The sequence below is a fragment of the Mercenaria mercenaria genome, chromosome 12, assembly GCF_021730395.1.
Source record: "Mercenaria mercenaria strain notata chromosome 12, MADL_Memer_1, whole genome shotgun sequence".
Lineage (NCBI taxonomy): Eukaryota > Metazoa > Mollusca > Bivalvia > Venerida > Veneridae > Mercenaria > Mercenaria mercenaria.
Window position 1 is genome coordinate 14,912,559 of NC_069372.1, and position 21,666 is coordinate 14,934,224.

Sequence of the window (21,666 nt, forward strand, 5' to 3'; positions counted from 1 at the left end):
GTACTGATCACTTGTGTGAAGTTTCATTAAATTGTGTCAAGGGGATGAGGAGAGATGGTGCGCACAAGATTGTGTCTATGTATATAGTATAGTAACAAAAAAACTAAGTCCCATAACTCTGCAAATTTTTTTTCTAAAAGAACCTAACATGCCCCATGCACAACTACTGTTGGTACTGATCACTTGTGTGAAGTTTCATTAAATTCTGTCAAGGGGATAAGGAGAGATAGTGCGCACAAGATTGCGTCTACGGACAGACGGACAGACAGACAGACAACCTGAAACCAGTATACACCCTCTTACAACTTTGTTGTCGGGGGGTACAAAAACATTATTTAGATAATATTTCATTCAGACAATTTTAAAACTCATTTGGGCTAGTGTACCCCCCAATTTGTTGTCACCGGTACACCAACTTGGCCAGACTTGTACTTGTTTCAGTTGTTGCACGTATATCAATTCCATACATCTGCCGGACATTCCAAATACCTTCATCAAAAATTGCACAGTGCATTTTGATGTATCAATCATGTGGTCAGGAAGGCCCAGTGTGGTATGAATCAAAGTCCAGCTTCAGACTGAGATGTAAGGATATCTTGGATTAGTTTGCCAAGTTTTACTACACACTAACAGTTCTACCTGCTGTAGTAAATGGCAAGAAAAATAATTTTCTGCTTAAAAAAAAACGATCATATTGTTTACCTTTCTTTGTTTTCACAGTAGTAGAATATAGCCTCCTTGGTAATCAGTCTGTTTGTTGCCCTCATCTCCTCCAGCATGCTGGTCATCCAGTCCTCAACTCGACCCTCGGCTGGTACGTGAGTGGCAAAATCCATCACCTCACCCTCGGCAGATATCATAGCAGTTGCCAGTATTTCATTGTTGTTACCCTTACTGAATCTGAGCGCAGCAATGTTGTCAAACATCTAAACAGGTAAATAATGGGAATGTTTTTGAACAACATGTTCTTTTATCTTGAACTATTTGTTCATAGAAATTCACAGTTTCCATACTCTGACTGTTCATGTGTTACATATATTCAAAAGTTGAAGTTTAGAACTGTATATCTGTGTCCTAATATATCATGATATATATATATATAAGCAAAAATTACTTTAAAATCATTGATATTTGTGGGCGATTAATTGAGCTGCACCATGAGAAAACCAACATAAGCCAGCTGGCTGGCTTTCTTACATGAAGAATTCAACACCGGTACCCACACTGGTAAGGGGCAAGTGATTCAGTCAGTGACCTTAACCACTCAGCCACGGAGGACCCAAACATGCCAGTTTATTCAAAGATAACAATGGTAACATTATGAACTACTTTAAGCACCTTTATCATATGTTCCTGTACACATTCGGGATCACTACTACCCAGAATACTGAGCAATTCATCGTCGGAAATAAAGAAGAATCTTGGGAAGGCATTTCTCTTTGAGTCAAGGTAATCGTTCAGAGATTTCTGACATTTCTCCAGCCCCATGCTTAGTGCCTCAAGATCCTGTAGACGATTCTGGGCGTGACACGACAGCTTGATGGTTGGTACTTTATGTGTGTCATTCATTATCTGAAATATACATCATGAGGGCTGGTCAGAAAGTTTCAAGAACTTGTACGGAACAACATTATTATTTTATAATTTCATCAAAAGTGCCCCTTTTTATGACAGATATATGCAAAGAAGAATATGTTTAGTCTAAAATGACATGTTAAGTTTTGTTCATCAGGAGACTTTCTTGAAAATCAAACTAATGTTCATAATTCATTCCTATTTTGTTACTAGTGTACTGTATCAGTAACTGCACCATACACTGCTTAATTACCTGGACCCTTACATAACTAATGCATACAATGATACTTATGGAAATGTAACTATAATTACCAAACATATGCAACATCATTGAAATGCTTTACAAATATTGACTGATTATGAAATTACCTTTTTGAATGTTTTGTCAATCTGGTCAAACTTCTTGGCCTCCTCTGGTAGCTGTGATCTGATATCTCCTCCAATAAATATACCTTCCAGATACATCCACTTTCTCTGTACAACCATCCATACCTAAAATACAAACACGTCTCAGTTAACACTAGATACAAGACAAAATGTTTGCTTATTTAGACTGCTGTTTGATTGTCAGCAAGTTTACAATATTTCTCAACCAGTGTTTCAACTAAACTTTTTACTGCCTGATGTTTTTTGCATATACTGTCTCTATCAAGATATCCAGCACATGAAATCCTTACAAGACAATTATTCTATATAATAAAAATCCATTAACACATGCAACCAATTCAACAAAAAAATTCCATATCATCTTCAGAACTTCACAGTTCAGGAATGAGTGGCCTTAAATCTACGAAAACCACTGGATCAAATGTACAACAATTCCAATCAAATGAACATAGTTTCGCTCACATTTATGCTTCTCTATAACAATCATTTGTGAAAGTAACAGGTAAGAAGATACCAAAGTATCGACTGACATCAACAACAAGAAATAAAGGTGTAGACTTAGATCAACGAAAAGAAATGAAGGTATAGACTTACATCAAGGACTTCGGAGATATGTGACAGACTTTTCTCCCAGTTCTGTACACTATTCAGGAAGGGACCAATAAATCTCGATGCTGACATACTCTGCAGGTTCATCGAACTGTCATCCAAACTCTGAACAATCTCATCAATGGCTCCGAGGATGAAACCACGGTGTGACGTCCCTTTCATGTAAGGTACAACAGTGAATTTCATGCTGTTCCAGGTCTCCTCAATCTCTTTCACTCCCTATAACAATACAGTCATTTGTAATGTAACATCAGATTTGAAAAGGCTTATTACACTCTTCAACACTTCAAAAGGTTTATCAATTTAATGCTTGTTTTATATAGACAAAACAGAAATATTTCAGTAGTTATTGAGGAAAAATATCTCTCCCCCACCCTCCCCTTATTTCCCCCTAATAGTAGCTTTCACCTTCTCAGTTAAAAAAAAATAGAAATAAGAAAGACTCAGAGTGAAAATAATTTTAATAACTTCAAACTAACAATCTAAGTTTAAACCTCGTTGACAATCCAATTATCCCATCATCTCACAAAGTGCTAACTACAATGCAGTAGAGTAACAGGCAAATATACCTTTTCTATTCCCATTTCCTTGCTGGCCATGGTGACAATTTCTCCAATAGTTTCATGGTACCTCTGTAACTCCATAGCAAAGATGTTGGCTAGGGTGAATGTCTCTGGGTTGATGTCAAACTTCTGTCCGGTCTTTGTCATCAACTCCTTCCAATGTCTGCAAACATAATGTAACACTTTAGTACACAAATACTTCAATAAAAAGTATTCCTTTTTTCTATGTACCATGTAGTTCTGACAATTTTGCTTACTTTTGAACTTTTACTGGAAGAAAATACATTAAAATATCTAGTATTTTAACAAAAACTATCTCATTTTTCTTTTGATGCTTTTCACATAGCACAAATTATCTCTACTGGCTGCCATTTTGAGGGTCATTTCAAACATAAAATCTGACACAATTCAGACAAATATTTTTCACAATGCTGTGAAATTCTATTTACTTATACAAATCTTTTCTTGTATTATTACTACATTATCTAATCTTTACCTATGTCAAAGATATGACAAGTATCAATATACCTTTTCTAATTTGTTTTTGCTGAATTTTTACTATCTGTATTACATATCTTAGAATTTTTACCCCCAAACTGGCTGCCAGTTATTTCAAGGAAGATGAATATTGCAAAAATTGGGAATTATCTATAGAAAAGTTTTATCTAAATAGAAAGGTTTTGTCAGTCAGAGTACAACTATCTGAAAAGGGTGTATTTTTATACAGGTTAAAATCTAGCTAACGACTAGCTAGTGTCTGTTATTACCTGTCTCTAAGAGCCTCATGCTTGAGGTCCACAAACAGGGGCAATGAGTCCCTGAATTCCTTCATTTTCTCTTCCAGTGAACGTGCTACTGCCATCTGCTTCACTTCTCGTGGCATCTTACGTAAGTTCTTCAGGAATGTTTCAATACCATCTTGCAGAATCTGGATGTTCAAGTTGGCCCACAATGTCTCGGACCAAGACTCTCTAGCAGCCTATAAACAGAGCAGTAACTCTTAAACTTTAACAAAAACAATTAATTTCTATACATGATACTTATTACCTAAGTACAGTAACTAAATTTCTATAATGAACTAAAAATAGTCCATCTTTCAATTTGGACAGTATCATATAAACTGTTAAAATAGGTGCTAACCAAAAAGATACTGACTGAGTAACGAACACGGAGGTGCAGGCTGATCATGATCTACACTGGTCGCAAAGGCAGAATCAGTCATGTCCAGCAAGATAATTAAGGGTTAAGCTCTGCCTTCTTTAATATTACTTTGTTAGTTCTTGCATCTAAAGGATTTTGTATTTCAGTTGTATTCAAAATCGTCATATATAAGCCATGTTTCAAAAATTTTGTTCTTTCAGTAAAGCTAGTGAGCTGACAAAGTATTACTGCTTAAAAAGACTTCAAATTTAAAACTTGAAGATAGAAACTGCATGAAAACTCTCCAAAAGACTGTTCATTGTTTTTTTAATTAAATTTTTTTATAAAATATCAAAGACTGAAAACGATCTTGCTACTTTTAACTCCTGTCTTTTGGATATTTTAATATTTCCATGCTATTCTATATCCCTCTCAAAAAGAAAACTTGGAACGTGAGTGAGGGCACAGACCTGTTGTTCCTCGTAGAGGGCATAGATCATCTCTAGACCTTTCATCTGTTTCTGGACTTGCTGAAGGTCAGGGTACATAGTGATTGGTAGATCAAACAGTTTCTCAGCGTTTGCAAGTTCCTGTCGTTCTGCCTCATACTTGTTCACCTCAACACGGTAAGCTTTCATCAGCTCAACACCTGATATACACAACAATTTATGATTACATATCAATTAATTTTGTAAGTACATGTACACACTGCTTCTCGAGGCTGAAGCTATAGATTCTAAGACTATGGAGATTCTGAAATATTTCCGGATAAAATAGACATTGTTATATTATAAATAATGTTAAATGGAACATCTCTACTGTATAAAATCAATTAGCATTCTTTGATGCGTACATCCATTTCATGAGATGTTGGGAGTCATTCGTGTCAGATATTCATAATTTAATGTAATTTGTCAATACCTTTATCCAAATTAGAACCAACAGCACCAGGTCCCTCCAGGTAGAATCTGTCAGAAAATTCCTTCAACTCCTCACTGAAACCCTTTATTTGCTCTTGTGTAATCTGTAGTAACAAAGGGAGAGAACAATATATCACTGTCTTCAAAGATGGTTTTTTTTCAGGTAACTTCTTATATATATAAACAAATATCAAGGCCTTAGTACCCCTGAAGTTATAAAAACAAATATTTTGGCAATTTTACCAACAATTTCATCAACGCTCGTAAAACAATTTTTCAGACTGAATACTATTGATATAGCATTAGAAAATCATACATTCCGATTTACTATATATAATAAGTTATTTAATAGGTAACATATACCATAGACTAATCCATTGGTCAACATAGTTGATAGTTCACAGAAGGTTAAGTAAAATTCTTTTTATCATAATGAATATTAAATTTCACTTGATAACCAAGCATTAACTTTAAGTTTATAGATATGCACAAAATTATGACTCGGTGTTTAAGAAAATTAATTTCTTTGCAGAATTCTGTGACCTGACAATACAACATTCAAATGCTGGTGATACCACTTTTTGCCTTTTACTATACATTTCATTTTGTGCAACAGCTATATGCGGTGTTAACGTGAAACTTTTATACTGACAAAGTTACCATGCATTGATATTACAAGCAAAATTATAACATTTTATCATTCCTGAAATAAAACAAAGTAACTAAAAGTTTCTTCACTGATCTGTCAATGTTGAACGATACATAAAGTGATTATTTTGTTTCTGTGAACGACTGACAACATGTTACATCACTCTTACCCCTCCTTTTCCTGTGCTGAACAACCCTCCCTAAACAAGTCATTTCATATATCTTAGAAACTACAGAATGGCATGTCTACAGTATTATTGCAAGTGTGTTTCTGTAAGTGTTATTATTCTTAACACATGACTGCGGTCTCCTTTCCTGCAAGCAAGGTGTTGGGTTTAGGGCCTTTTTATGCAGAGATGTGATTAACTTAAGAGTGTTGGGCTGACGGCCTGGATATGCAGTTAAGACTAGCCCAGAGGTGCTGGATCTAGCATTGTATCATGCTGAAATCTGACTTAGAAGTGTTGGGTTTTGAGCCTTGATATAACTGCAATCAACTCATCTCTTAACTCTGAGTTATTGATTTGTAACCCAGGAGGTACCAAAAATAATACAGAGACTGAGTGCAGAGAACACTACACTCAACTGCAAGTAAATTTAAGCTATCATTGTATATTACAAACTGGCCATCATGCTTGGCCATTGCTTATAGAAGTACTTCACAAAGCAACAGTAAACCTTCAACGCTGCAAATTTTTATCACATTATACTGTACACAGAGATCTTTTTTTTAATAATAAATGTACTTTAACTGGTTGGTAAGTGCCAATCACTGCTCAATGCAATCCTGAATCACTTACCTTCTTCTAGTTCCTCTACTTTTTACAGATTTTTGAAACAAGTATCAGTATTATAAATGTCAAATGAAAAAAGAAACACTTGAAAATTAAAATTATATCAATTCAAGTATCAATGCTAACTTTAGACACCCAATAAACTCCCTTTGCAAATACTTCCAAGTCTATAATTAAAATAAGGGCAACAAGAGCTGTCCAAAAGACAGGGTACTTGACTATCTGAAATTGCTATGTAACAGTTACTTTCATTAAGTCATGGTGACACTTACAATTATTAACTTATTCTATTACAATTTTCCAAGTCAATTAAGAGTCAAAATTTGAATTAATTTCAATAAGGCATTCTCTACATTTGTGGTGAGAAATGCCTAGTTTGAAGTTCCAATAAGCAGTTGTTAGTAAGATAAAACATGAATTTCAAAGTAATATTGCAAAACTTGGACCAAATTTTCTAAGTAAACAAAAACACACCGAATAATTCCTATAAAAATCAGTAAGAGTTACCTAACCTGATGATGTAAAAAAGTTTCATGACTAGGAAGCCTTTTATGAGGTTTAAATCTTGAATTTATACATTAGTGACCCCAAAACTAAGACCAACTCTTGAGCGAGCAGAATAACTGTCACTATTCTTTGAATAGTCAAGCTAATAAAAAATGACTTGTACCTCCTTGAACTTTTTCTTGACAGCAAAAAGACTGGCATCAACATTCTTGGATTTCCAGACAAGATCTTCCCAGATCTGTGGCATCTTCCACTGTAGCTCTTTCTCTTGTTCTGTCACCTGCAGCAATAGTACAACATATATGTAACAATATGTAAGACTATAGTTGTGTAGTAGCAAAATGTATTGATGCGCGACAGCAATATGTATCGATGTGTAGCAGCAATATGTACAGATGAGTAGTAGTAATATGTATAGATATGTAGTAGAAATATGTACACATATGTTGCAGCAATGTGTATAGATAAGTAGCAGCTATAGTTACAGATGCGTAGCAGCAATATGTATATATATATGTAGAAGCAATATGTTTATGTGTATAGCATCAATATGTTTAAATGTGTAGCAGCAATGTGTATAAATGTGTAGCAGCAATGTGTATAGATGTGGATCAGCAGTATGTATCAACGTGTAGTAGCAATATGTACAGGCCAGTAGCAGTAATGTGTAGTGGATATATATCAATGCAATGGCAATATGTACAGATGTGTAGAAGCAATATTCATAGAAGTGTAGTAGCAATATGTATAAGTTTGTAACAGCAAATATGTATAGACATGCAAAACCAAATGTTTGTTACAAGCTTATGCAGGAATATACACAAAAACATGTTCACATAAATACTCACATAAAAGAACAATACCTTGTAGTAAAGTGCATGTATTTTGTAAGCAAATGAAATAGCTTAATTTATTAACTTCTTTGGAATACTCAAGAAAAAATTCTCTGCGAGAAAGTTTACCTCAATATCATACATAGACAGGGTCCTATATCTCTCCTGTATGTCCCTGATCTTGTCTTCTACCTCAAGAGATATGGCTTTAATGTCAGATATTGTGGTCAACACAAACTTCAAGTCCTCCAGAGTGCTTGGTGTCTGCTCAAGGTCGTCAGATTTATTCTATAAAAATATACATCAGAAACTACATTGTATCAATTAACATCATACATGTGTATCAATGCATTTGCATCGTAAACAAAAAATAACATTAAAATAAAAGTGCAACAAATGACTGATGTTGTTATATACATGAAGAATTCTGTAGGTCTGAGGGTATGAAGCTTAAATTTTCACAAATATTCACAAAAAGTGCATCTCAGAAATATACAAGAGTTGACTCCATAGGATGACACATGCCCCCGATGGCACTTTAAATGAATAGTTATGGCCGATGTTCGAGTTTAGGACTTTTGACCTACGGAGCTGGGTCTTGCGCGCGACACGTCGGCTTACTGTGTCACACATTTATGCGTAGTTATTTTAAAATCCATGCATGAATGACAAAGATATGGACCGGACACGCCCATCAATGCACTATCATGAAAAAAGACCTTTAACATCTAAGTGTGACCTTGACCTTTGAGCTACGGACCTGGGTCTTGCGCATGACACATCGTCTTACTGTGGTACACATTCATGCCAAGTTATTTGAAAATCCATCCATCGATGACAAAGATATGGACCGGACACGCCCATCAATGCAATAACCTTTAATGTCTAAGTGTGACCTTGACCTTTGAGGTACGGACCTGGGTCTTGCGCGCGACACGTCGTCTTACTGTGGTACACATTCATGCCAAGTTATTTGAAAATCCATCCATCGATGACAAAGATATGGACCGGACACGGCCATCAATGCACTTTCCCTTAATGCTTAATGTCTAAGTGTGACCTTGACCTTTGAGGTACGGACCTGGGACTTGCGCGCGACACGTCGTCTTACTGTGGTACACATTCATGCCAAGTTATTTGAAAATCCATCCATCGATGACAAAGATATGGACCGGACACGCCCATCAATGCAATAACCTTTAATGTCTAAGTGTGACCTTGACCTTTGAGGTACGGACCTGGGTCTTGCGCGCGACACGTCGTCCTACTGTGGTACACATTCATGCCAAGTTATTTGAAAATCCATCCATCGATGACAAAGATATGGACCGGACACGAAAAATGCAGACAGACCGACAGACCGACGGTTCAAAAACTATATGCCTCCCTTCGGGGGCATAAAAACTTGCAGGACTATAAAAAGGTAGAACTGGCTGCAAATTCTTAACACTAACAGGCTTGTTGTTTTTAAATCCTAAAATAACTTATGCAAGACCACATTTAACTGCCGTTTCTCCGGGGTCCATTACTTTAAAACACTCATTTCAAAAATCATATACATGTCATTTTCATTCAATACTGCTTACAACTGACCTGAAGTAAAACTGGTTTGCAGTTGTAATTTCAAATAAGATATTATGCACTTACATCAAGATTATCATTGAGCTGGAAGAGATTGTCCTTTGCTGAGTCTCTCAACAGTTTACCAAGACATCCTATCCACTGTTTGGCATGTTCTGTATGTGAAGAAATAATTACCATACATTAAGATCTTGCACTTAGTTACATGTAAAAAAAATTGCAGTTCTTTTAAGTTAACAATTATCAATTCCAAGCGTTAACTTCAAATTATTGTAAAAGGTTTACATAAAACTGATGTTCTCAACAGTACTGACCATATTCCTGTCAAGTACCTATAATTTATCCACATTAAATAAACATGGAGAATTATGATACTTGGACAATGTAAGTCACACTTGGGCAATGGTAGTTCTTCAAATCAGGTTTATAAGTAAAAGAAACATACTGGGCCAGACAACAATTTAAAGAAACACAAATTTTTATCTATGTTATCAAAAGAAAAAAGAACTTTGAAATATTTGTGAGATATTGTTCTTACCCTTGACGGATGAAGCGAGCGGCTGCATGTATAGTCTGATACATTCCTGGTCCTTTACAACTGGTATTGTCTCTACTTCATCTATTGTTTTGAAGTAATACTGCAGCTTGTTGTCAAATGATACAACTGTTGGGTCTTTCTGGAACCAGCGGTCTGCTAGAGCTTGCTGTAGGAGTATAACAAGTAAGAAAGTGAAAATAATATTGGTACACATTTACTATTCTAATATTACTCTATTTGTCATTGTGAAAAGCAAGCTGCTACAAATTTTCTCTTGTTGGTTTTTTCTTACTAATTACCTCTTACATAATTAATTTCATCCTCATTGTAATTCTCCAAGTTCTAAACAAAAGTACATACTCATTTTTTTGGTCAATGTTATGTGAATCCTAATACTTTTTCTTTTACATATTGTTAAGAAATCTAGTATATAAGCATTAAAATTTCTTCTTGTAAGAAATTTGACCTTCTCCCTTTAATGTCAAAAATAATCTCAGTGTGTTTGCTTGTTTTCTTTGGTTCCAAGTTGTACAGCACCAATTTTAAGCTGTATGGCCACTTTCCGCTTTTGGTGGTGCAGGAAGACCCAAAGTGCCTTTCAAGGCACTTTTTCAGGTACAGACTGATGAGGGGCAAGTCATTTAAAGTCAGTGACCTTAACCACTGGCCATAGAGATCCATAACTTAGTGTATGCATAAATAAAACTGTATGCAAAGACAATACCTTATCAACTTTCCAGATGCTCCTGTATTTCTTCCACCTGTTCAGGTATCTCTGCATGTTGGTCAGGGTATTTTTGATGTTGTAATGTATAGTCTGCACAGTGTCAATTGTCTCGCTGTTCACCGAAATATCAGTAAAGAATGTGAACTGGTACAGCTCATCTTCACCCTCAACTTTCTGTGGCTGACATTCTATACATGTACCGTTCATCCAGCGTACAAACAGCTTAGTGCTAAAAACACACACAGAAATTATGATAATAATTACATGTAATAATAAATATACCATATATTCCCTAATTAACACCCCCACTCCTCAAGAAAACCCATTTTGTTCAACTTAATTTAGGCCATAAGAGAATACCAGCACTATGGTGGTACTCTAATTGTTTATAATCAATCACTAGAAATTTGATTTATATCGATAAACAGCCTTATTTTGCAAAACGTAAAGTCCTCTGGGGCATTAAGAAGGGACTATATGGTTATACATGTTTGTTTTGTTTCTATATATTATCTAAAAGTCACCCCAACAAATAGTTGTAAGGAAATTAACTTACTTTCATAGAGGCGTCAGGAAAACTTAAGAAATTAGTGATCACTATTAAAATACTGCAAATATGGTCATGGTTCATTGAAGTAAGGTCAATACAACATTGACTTGTTTGTCTATGTCTTGACATGTTAACATAGTATCTATTTCTTTGACTAACACCATTTTTCAACTGTACTAAGTTAAGCCATTTCAGTGAGTTGAGTCCTACTGCTAGTGTTCCAACATTCAGCACCAGTATCAATTTGTGCTCTACAAGTATCAATTTGTGCTCTAACAGTATTAACTTGTGCTCCACCAGTATTAACTTGGGCCATACAAGTTCATATATAATAATGATAGTCTGACATTCCCAATGGATGAATGCAACCTATTAAATATATTTAAAAGCAACAATGCTACATTTGATCACTTTTATAATATGGTCTTACCATTCAACACAGTCTCGGACACACTGCAGTGTCAGTTTATACACTTCATTTGCCTGAGGATGCAGCACAACATCTGGAGCTGCTAGAAGTGTCTCCACCTGGAATAGGGGTTTCTCTGATCTCAGAGCCACCTCAAATCTCTTCAGGTTATTGAGAATCAGCTGTAAGAAAAATACTGAAACTTGGAAAAACATTCTTAAAAACAATTTTATACTGTGAAGATACAGGCTTAAGAAGTTTTTTATCAATGAAATAAACAGTGAATTCTTAATTATCCTGCCCTTCCACTATGCTAAATTCTGTAAATCTTAAAAATTTGGATATGGTTCCAAAGGTTTGTACTCTTTGATATCACCATCAATCAATATATTAAGATTTTTTTTATTCCCATTCAGTATTTGGAAAGCTAGTGTACAGATAAAAATGTGAAATTAAGTACAAAATGGGAACTGAATTGAACTGGTTTTATTTTAGACAATGAGTCAAATTATAAAGTTATTACACACTCAAAAAAATGAGAAATCTACAGATGAAATTTCAAATACCTTTGTCAATGCCTCATACACTTTCTTCTCCCAGTGAGCGTAATACTGGTGTAATTTTGGGGATTTTCCTGAATTTGTATGAACAACTAGACCTTCCATCTTGGTGAGCAGAGGTCCGATAGCTCTGTACTTCCTTGCAAGAATCTCGCTGTCTTTCGACCTTTCTCTCTCAATATGTTCATAATATTCCTTACAACCTGGAAGTGTGTCTGGATACTTCTGGGGTGGTGATTTGAAGAGATTGGCATTCTCAATCATGACCAGACGCTGATTTATGTCCTTCGCATTCTTCTGTATCTGGTTAACTAGGGATTCAAACTTTGCTATAGCCTAAAAGGGGTAGAGATGTTTATGACAATACAGATACAACAAGAGGGTCATAATGACCCTGGATCGCTCACCTGAGTAATATGAGCTACATGTTTCAAATGTCAAACTAATGATTTTTAGAAATTTTTTGGAAGATTTTCCGATGTACAATGAAGTAACCCCTGGGGCGGGGCCAATTTTACCCCGGGTGTCATGATTTGAACAATGTTTGTAGAAGTCTACTAGGCAATGTTACATATCAAATATCTAAGATCTAGGCCTTTTGGCTTATTTTTAGCAAATTTATTAAGATTTCCCTAGATGTACAATCAAGTAACTCCTGAGGCTGGGACAATTTGACCCTGGGGTGTCAAGATTTGAACAAATTTTGTAGAGGTCCTCTAGGCAATGCTACATGTCAAATATCTAAGCTCTAGGCCTTCTGGTTTATTTTTAGAAAATTTTTAAGATTTTTCTATGTACAGTCAAGTAACCCCATGGGGCGGGGTCAATTTGACCCCGTGGGTCATGATGTGAAAATGTTTTGTAGAAGTCTACTAGGCAATGCTACATGTCAAATATCTAAGATCTAGGCCTTCTGGTTTATTTTTTTAGAAATTTTTTGAAGATTTTCTTAGGTAAAATCAAGTGACCCCTGGGGCGGGGTCAATTTTGACCCCGTGGGTCATGATTAGAACAAATTTTGTAGAGGTCTACTAGGCAATGCTACATGTCAAATATCTAAGATCTAGGCCTTCTGGTTTATTTTTAGAACATTTTTGAAGATTTTCCTATTGTAAAATCAAGTGACCCCTGGGGCGGGGTCAATTTTGACCCCAGGGGTCATGATTGAACAAATTTTGTAGAGGTCCACTAGGCAATGCTACATGTCAAATATCTAAGCTCTAGGCCTTCTGATTTATTTTTAGAATTTTTTTGAAGATTTTCCTATTTAAAATCAAGTGACCCCTGGGGCGGGGTCAATTTTGACCCTGGGGTCATGATTTGAACAATTTTAGTAGAGGTCCACTAGGCAATGCTACATGTCAAATATCTAAGCTCTAGGGCTTCTGGTTTTTGAGAAGAAGATTTTTTAAGATTTTCCTATGTAAAATCAAGTGACCCCTGGGGCGGGGTCAATTTTGACCCCAGGGTCATGATTTGAACAAATTTGGTAGAGGTCCATTAGGCAATGCTTCATAACAAATATCTAAGCTCTAGGGCTTCTGGTTTTTGAGAAGAGGATTTTTAAAGTTTTTCCTTTCGGTTGCCGTGGCAACCAGAGTTCTGCATGGAATTCAATTCTTTGAACAATTTTGAAAGGGGGCCATCCAAGGATCATTCCTGTGAAGTTTGGTGTAATTCTGCCAAGTGGTTTTCAAGATTTTTTTAGAAAATGTTGACGGACAGACGACGCACGACTGACGACGGACACTGAGCTGTCACAAAAGCTCACCATGAGCCTTTGGCTCAGGTGAGCTAAAAAAGAAGCTCATGTCTCTCCCTACCACTTTATTTAAACAAGCAGGATAATGGATATGTAATATCTTGGTATAGCACAAAGACAATTACTGAAAGTGAAACACAAATGCTTGGCATTACAATGTTTGTGATACAAGTTTATTTGGGGGGTGAAACAGAAAAGGAAATTGGGGTATTGTATGCAGCCATTTTCAAATCAACAAAAGCAGAAAAGGAGGGTAATGGTAGCTCTACATCACTCCTCTGAGAACCACTGCACTATAATTTAAGTCAAGTTCACAAAGACCAGCTGACTACACATACGGTACTTAAGATAAGCAATGCCTACTTGAAGTTTATATATTTTTAGTTACAGTGCCTACATGGAAGTTATTACTAAACCAGAAAGTTAATCAGTATTAAGTAAGAAGGAAAATGATTTTGAGCAGAATTGCCCTCATATGAATAAATTTATTACATTCTAACCTGTTCACATTTATGGCAGTAATCTTTGATACCAAGAGAGTTCCAGTTGAGACGTTTAGCGCCAGGACGGATCACACGACGCAGTTCACGTACATGATCCTCTAACAAAACACTCTGAAATTACATAAATGCAATGTAGCTATATGTCAGTTACCCTCGAAAGTCTATATGGTGAAGTGTAGAAAAAATAGGGATACGAACAAAACAGATCTGAAGTAAAAAATTCTTGTATGTCACATAGGATTTTCCAATGTTCTCACTGGTGCTGGAAAAACACATCTTAACCCTTACCCTGCTAAATTTCTATTATGAACTTGTCTATCTTTAAATTTGGACAGTACCATTAACTGTTAAAATGGGTGAGAGAGACTGACTGAATGGTGAACAGTGCAGATCTTGATCAGACTGCACAGATGTGCAGGCTGATCATAATCTACACTGGTCGCAAAGGCAGAATCAATTGTTTCCAACATGATAAGGGTTAAGCCCTGTGGTTTAAGATGAATCTCATACAGTTGTAATTCATAAATGGATGAGTAAATCCATAAGCTACAAATTTAAAGTGCTTAAAAGAATAGCATTTATTCAATTTGATTTATTAGTACTCTATTATTTGCAGAACATATCACTAGTTGTTGTTGTGGACAAAACATCCATTCTCTAGGGTAACTGTTTTTTGCTGTAGCACGGCAGAGCTTCATTACCTAATCAGATACCTTCTAGCCAGATATTTCGATCTGCACCTTCATAAAGTGAAAAATTCTTATAATGTCTATCAATGGACAACTCACTGAAGTTTCTCTATGGGGATAATGGGTATATGAGAGTAAAAACATTAAATAATAATGCATGTCTACAAACTCTGCTGTACATTATGTAGTAACTGACTGTAAAAACTGTGATATATCATTCAAGTTTCCCCAAATTTAAATTCTAAGGTTTTTGCTGTTATTGCTTTTGTTACTTAAAAGAAGTTTAAAAGGAAGTAGTACTATACACTAACAAGAGCACCGCCTTGCGGGTGCTGACGCTCATCTGATTTTTTTTGTGTAATAGAAATATTGTCCTACCCATGATTTTCTAAGTCTAAAAAGGGCCATCATTCTTGCAAAAAGCAGGATAGAGTTATGTTTCTTGATGTACAGTGTCCACTTATGATGGTGAAAAACTGTTGCAAGTTTTAAAGCAATAGCTTTGATAGTTTATGAGAAAAGTTGACTTAAACATAATACTCAACCAAGAAAATGATTTTCTAAGCCCAAAAGGGGCAATAATTATTGCAAAAAGCAGGATGGAGTTATGTTGCTTGCTGTACAGGGTCAGCTTATGATGGTGAACAAGTGTTGCAAGTTTCAAAGCAATAGCTTTGATAGTTTAAGAGAAAAGTTGACCTAAACATAAAACTTAACCAAGAAATCTGATATTTTCTAAGTCCAAAAGGGGCCATAAATCTTGCAAAAAGCAGGACAGAGTTATGTTTCTTGCTATACAGGGTCAACTTATGATGGTGAACAAGTGTTGCAAGTTTTAAAGCAATAGCTTTGATAGTTTAGGATAAAAGCTGACCTAAACATAAAACTTAACCAAGAAAACTGATTTTCTAAGTCCAAAAGGGGCAATAAATCTTGCAAAAAGCAAGATGGAGTTATGTTTCTTGATGTACAGGGTCTGCTTATGATGGTGAACAAGTATTCCAAGTTTCAAAGCAATAGCTTTGATAGTTTAGGAGAAAAGTTGACCTAAACATAAAACTTAACCAAGAAATCTGATATTTTCTAAGTACAAAAGGGGCCATAAATCTTGCAAAAAGCAAGATGGAGTTATGTTTCTTGCTATACAGGGTCAGCTTATGATGGTGAACAAGTATTCCAAGTTTCAAAGCAATAGCTTTGATAGTTTAGGAGAAAAGCTGACCTAAACATAAAACTTAACCAGGCAACGCCGACGCAGACGCCGACGCCGACGCCGACAACCGCTCAAGTGATGACAATAACTCATCATTTTTTTTCAAAAAATCAGATGAGCTAAAAATACAGGGGCGCGTTATTTTAAGTTTGCAATAAATAATCATGTTTTTTAAACTGAGCCAATACACAACAGCATATCATACAAAACATGAAAACATGTCCACAATGCATGTACAATAAACATGTAAGTACAAAAAATTTACTGATATATAAGCAGGAGTGAGACAGCACATTTTGAACAACTGCCAAAGACATTAAATACTGTGATCAAATCAATACACCTATACAAGTGATTTAAATCTCAATTCATTGTATAAATAAATCATTAATCAATCAATAAATAATTGATCTTTGCCTGTATAGAAATCCCAATCAATATCAGGAGAGATTCTTGTATAATTTGAATTACCTATAAATTATACAGTCTTATAACAAGACACTGCATAGTCCTGGTCATATTTCAACACATAACATGCATTAACTTACAGATTACATGGTTACAGTTGGAAGTTTATCATGTATACTTTCATAGTAATTCCCCAGGACAGGTTCATAATGACTTTGTTTATAATTGGACTGCCACATTTTTTTTTGTTGTTAAAAAACATAAAATACATTAACATTTTGTTAAATCTTATTATCAATACTGTTTTCTCACAATTTTGACAAAAATCTGAGTATCTGATTCAAATAGTAGAAAGTATCATTTAATCTACTTTTTCTGTTTTCTCCCTTTATGACACTGATTGTATAAGATAATACACAATTTTGAAAGTCTAACCATGTCAGTGATGTCACCATGCATTATCTCTTTTTTTTATGGACTGCTAATTTATCTGTTTTATCATAAATGCCATATGGGAATTAAAAAAAAAATCAACATTATTGCCTGATTTTGGGATATAAAAGCCGTTACAAAAAACAAATCTACAGTCTGAATTTTGCCACTTAGAGCAATTTGTAATTAAAGCTGTTGGAAGCAATAATTTCTGCATTGCTGACAGGAATTTCACTGCCGTAATTTATAATACACTCTGGGTTGCAGGAAAAAATTTAAAACTGAAGTTCCACGTACTGACCATCTTATGTTTTTCCGTTATCAGAGAAAAAATTATGCGCATTTTAAAATTGTAGAAATTTGTCACAACAAATTTACTGTGCTATTCTTTTAAATGCTCATTAGTATTTTTTGGGGGCCTTTTTAACATAATAAAATTCATTTATCAGCAATATATTACAAAAACTTCCACAATGAAAACCAAGGCAAACAGAAAAGTTGCTGTGATAGCAGACAACATGTTGTGAAGGATAGTTGTACCTGTATTCTAGCTAACGGCTGAACATGCATTATACATGAGGAAGAACAACAACAGGGGTTTATAAATCAAATATTACAATGTGAAGGTAAAATAATATTTGTAATCACAATAAATCAGAGAAACATATCTTTTCCTATATAATTAAGTACTGAACAGTGCACTTTATGGTACAGTATTATACTCAGCTAAACAGTAATCATTAAAACACTGGTTATATGTCAGACATTTTCAATTCATATCTATCTTGTGTATTTACTGTGACTTAAATGAACTGCACCTGCAGTGGAATGCAAAATATAAGTACTGCAAATTCCCTTCTTAATGCCCGAAGTACTTCATGTGTCTTTTCACATACAGAAATCACATTATATTTTTTCATTTGACTTTTAAATGTTCACAGCTTATGGCATAAAAAAAGACACGAGATTGTCATGAATAATTACCTCAGCATGATCAAGACTGGCCAGTAGTTTATTATATCTCTGTAACATGTGGGTCAGACTTTCTACATACTTTATGTACTTCTCATCCTGTAAGTCATGAAAAACAAATATAAAAAGTTTATCGTAACATATACTTAAAGAGGTAGTTGTATTTCACACCTTCATAGATATACCATTGAAGATTATTGTATTTTTAGAAGACTTAAAACAGTGCAGCACCCGCCTGCTTAGCTCAGTAGGTAAGAGCACTGGTCTACGGATCGCTGGATCGTGAGTTCGATCCTTGGGTGGGGCGTGTGTTTTCCGTGACTATCTGATAAACAACATTGTGTCTGAAATCATTAGTTACTTGCGGAGAACAGGTTTGTACAGGTACAGAATCCAGGAACACTGGTTAGGTTAACTGCCCGCCATTACATGACTGAAATACTGTTGAAAAACGGCGTTAAACCCAGAACAAACAAATAAAACAGTGCATCGTGTTTGCCTTTAATATTGTAACAGGAAATGCTCCAAAGGTTTTTAATAATATGAAATAATAAATATTCATGAATGATTATTTTTTGTTGATTTCATGGTTGAGTAAATCCAAAAACTTAAATCCCAGCAAACAAGCAAAGTTCCCATGCTTTTATCTTGATAAGTGGAGATCTATGAATACATATACATATGGGTATATATAAACTGTTAATTTATTCGTACTGCTCAAGTCTTACACATTGTATAAATAGAGGCAGACTGTGTAACCATATTCTTCCAGACTTACACATTATATGAATAATTCTTGTAATTTATTTAAACCATAAATGTACTGACCTGAAGCGCAACATTTCTTGCTAGTTCTGGTACAGAGGATCAAAGCTGTATACCAAAAAGATTTTATAAAAGGCCGAATATTATCAAGGTTAAAGATTTATTATCAAGTACAAGGGACTTTGTAAAAGATCTGATTGAATATTTTAGAAGGTAGTACGTTAACTCACGTGCTTCTTGAATCCATATCCATTATCCGTAGAAAAAATGCGTATCACACTTTTCTGAATGAAATAATTCTTAAACAGTATTTTTGCCAATCAAATCGCGCGACTGTAACTCATTCATGTAAGTAGATCGTCTAATACTATTAGGTTATTTAACATTGTTTTGTACAATACGGTGATATATTTGGACAAGTACCCAGCTGAGAAAACCATATTGGACGAGCCGCTAGGCGAGTTCAATATGGTTTTCTCAGCTGGGTACGAGTCCAAATATATCTCGTATTGTACAGTACAATGTTAAATAACCTTTTTATTCTATATCTATTTTATCTTACTATAATAATAGTTTAAATTAAAAATGTTTCACTGAATATTGTATTCCTGCTTTTTCTAGTTTTTCCCAGCTTGGTATTAGTGCAAATATATATTATACAGAACAATGTTAGACCTTAAATAACCTTTTTCATCTATATTTATTTCACTTCATACGTAGTATACATAATTCATTGAATGTTGTTTTTTCTGCGTATCATCAATAAAAAAAGTATATGGTGCAACCTCCATACAATAGCCATTTGGCGATTTGGGTGGTAATAATATCTGGCTGAGATATTATGCCCACAAACATTGTCAGCAAGTTTGGTGAAGATCGGATGAAAACTGTTCGACTTAAAAGAGCGGACAAGGCTAAATTCCCCGTTTTTCGAGTAATTCAAGGACTACAATCAAAGAGTGCCTGGTACAATTTGCCTGGTTATCGAAAATGGCCGTGATGTAATGCCCACAAACATTGTCAGCAAGTTTGGTGAAGATCCGACGAAAACTGAATTATAGAGCAGACATGTTTTGGATGCTGACCGCCTGTCCGTTGCCATTCATAATCTTCTCCATTTTATTTCTTAACCATTAAATAAAAACTGCTGAGGTAGCTATTCAGACAGTCAGGGCTGATACCAATTTCTAGGTTTCGTCCGGAACGGTTCCTTTAAGCGACTTTTCAAATATTCCAACATCTGATGATCCTTTTTACTGTATTTTTAAGTTTTTGATTATTAACGAACGTTTTAATATCTAAAATCAGATAGCATTGTTATCCCTTGCATTGTTTTTGTGTGTTGTAAACAAAAAAAAACTCAAATTAAATCCAGATTTCAAGACGCATAATCAAACTCTGTATATAGAGCGCCTACTTCATCCGATTTACATTCGGAACATTTTTACGCGTTTCGGGCTTTATCGTATGTTTAACATGGGACGTTGAACCGTCCAAATACAGAAAATACAGAATTTTATGTACGCGCGTGCGTCCAAATACAGAAAATACAGGATTTTTGTACGCACGTGCATCCAAATACCGTAATATATTGTACGGTCACGTGTTGCAAATGAACGTTCGCGATTGGATATAGAATAAAAAGAAATTATCGTACGAAAGTACTTTTGTAGTCTCTCTGTATTGAACTTCTGAAAACATTGTAATTTGTATGACTCTATTTTCTATTGTCAAAGGATTAAAAGTTTCTACAACAATACCCATATGTTAAACAATAAAGTGAAATGGTTTTATCGCGTACTATTTAGATATTTCGCAACTGATTGTTCATACCCATAATATATTGTATTTGCTCACATGTTATTGCAGAATACTTGTATTTTGTAATCTGTGTCATAAAAAATAAAGTTTTAACAGCATATGTTCTGCTCTGTTCTGTTCCTAAGAGTGTTTGGTCTTAAAACCTGTATTTAAAAGCTTGTAAAGTTCACCTCTATAACATTATAGTCTAGTCCCGCGGCTAATGGGTAAAAAGATCATTCACCCCTAGGGATTTTGGCAGACCATCATAGAATTAATATATTTGCGCATTGTTATCCAAAACGAGGTGGACACATTTATATATCGCAATAATTGTTCTTTCTTATACATGTATAAGATATCTGACAAAATCGATTTGTTTTGCTGGAGTTCTTCACACAGTTCCTGTTGCTCGGTTACATAATGAAAACTTCATTTCTATTCATATTCATAATTACCCTTATTACGATGCAAGTGAAAGTAAAAGCCTAAAACTCGCACTGCACGTAGCTAATACATATAACAGAAGATGTAATTTGATAAGATGATTAAAACGACACTCTGCGCTCTTGTAAGGTAATCTGGTATTATATACATAATGATTTAATTAATTCTGCTTTGTACTCGAATATGATAAAGATTTTGACAGCAAGCCCTTCTTGATTGACATCAGATTAGCTTTCTGGTCAAGTATTTTATTTAAAGCAAGAACATGTCTACAGATGTATGCCTCTTTTGAAAGAACTTTCCTTTGTAAGTAATCATATATAATTAATGAATC

The 21,666-nt window shown here is 34.9% G+C and overlaps 1 protein-coding gene across 2 annotated transcripts in view; it reads right to left on the reverse strand.

Annotated features, from left to right (window-relative positions):
• LOC123533121 (dynein axonemal heavy chain 10-like) overlaps positions 1-19,196 on the reverse strand; it is a 72,920-nt gene extending 53,724 nt beyond the window's left edge. For both annotated transcript variants that reach the window (XM_053519271.1, XM_053519270.1), the window contains exons 1-18: positions 19,149-19,196; positions 18,333-18,419; positions 14,604-14,717; positions 12,348-12,677; positions 11,803-11,963; positions 10,820-11,051; positions 10,096-10,261; positions 9,624-9,712; positions 8,106-8,264; positions 7,307-7,423; positions 5,196-5,298; positions 4,745-4,923; positions 3,902-4,113; positions 3,141-3,297; positions 2,557-2,790; positions 1,945-2,067; positions 1,339-1,572; positions 703-926 (exon numbers count right to left, since the gene is read on the reverse strand). In XM_053519271.1, the coding sequence (XP_053375246.1) occupies positions 703-926; positions 1,339-1,572; positions 1,945-2,067; positions 2,557-2,790; positions 3,141-3,297; positions 3,902-4,113; positions 4,745-4,923; positions 5,196-5,298; positions 7,307-7,423; positions 8,106-8,264; positions 9,624-9,712; positions 10,096-10,261; positions 10,820-11,051; positions 11,803-11,963; positions 12,348-12,677; positions 14,604-14,717; positions 18,333-18,380 (2,882 nt within the window). In that variant the 5' untranslated portion in view covers positions 18,381-18,419; positions 19,149-19,196. The remainder of the gene's footprint in view (positions 1-702; positions 927-1,338; positions 1,573-1,944; positions 2,068-2,556; positions 2,791-3,140; positions 3,298-3,901; positions 4,114-4,744; positions 4,924-5,195; positions 5,299-7,306; positions 7,424-8,105; positions 8,265-9,623; positions 9,713-10,095; positions 10,262-10,819; positions 11,052-11,802; positions 11,964-12,347; positions 12,678-14,603; positions 14,718-18,332; positions 18,420-19,148) is intronic.
• Between the last annotated feature and the right edge of the window lie 2,470 nt (positions 19,197-21,666).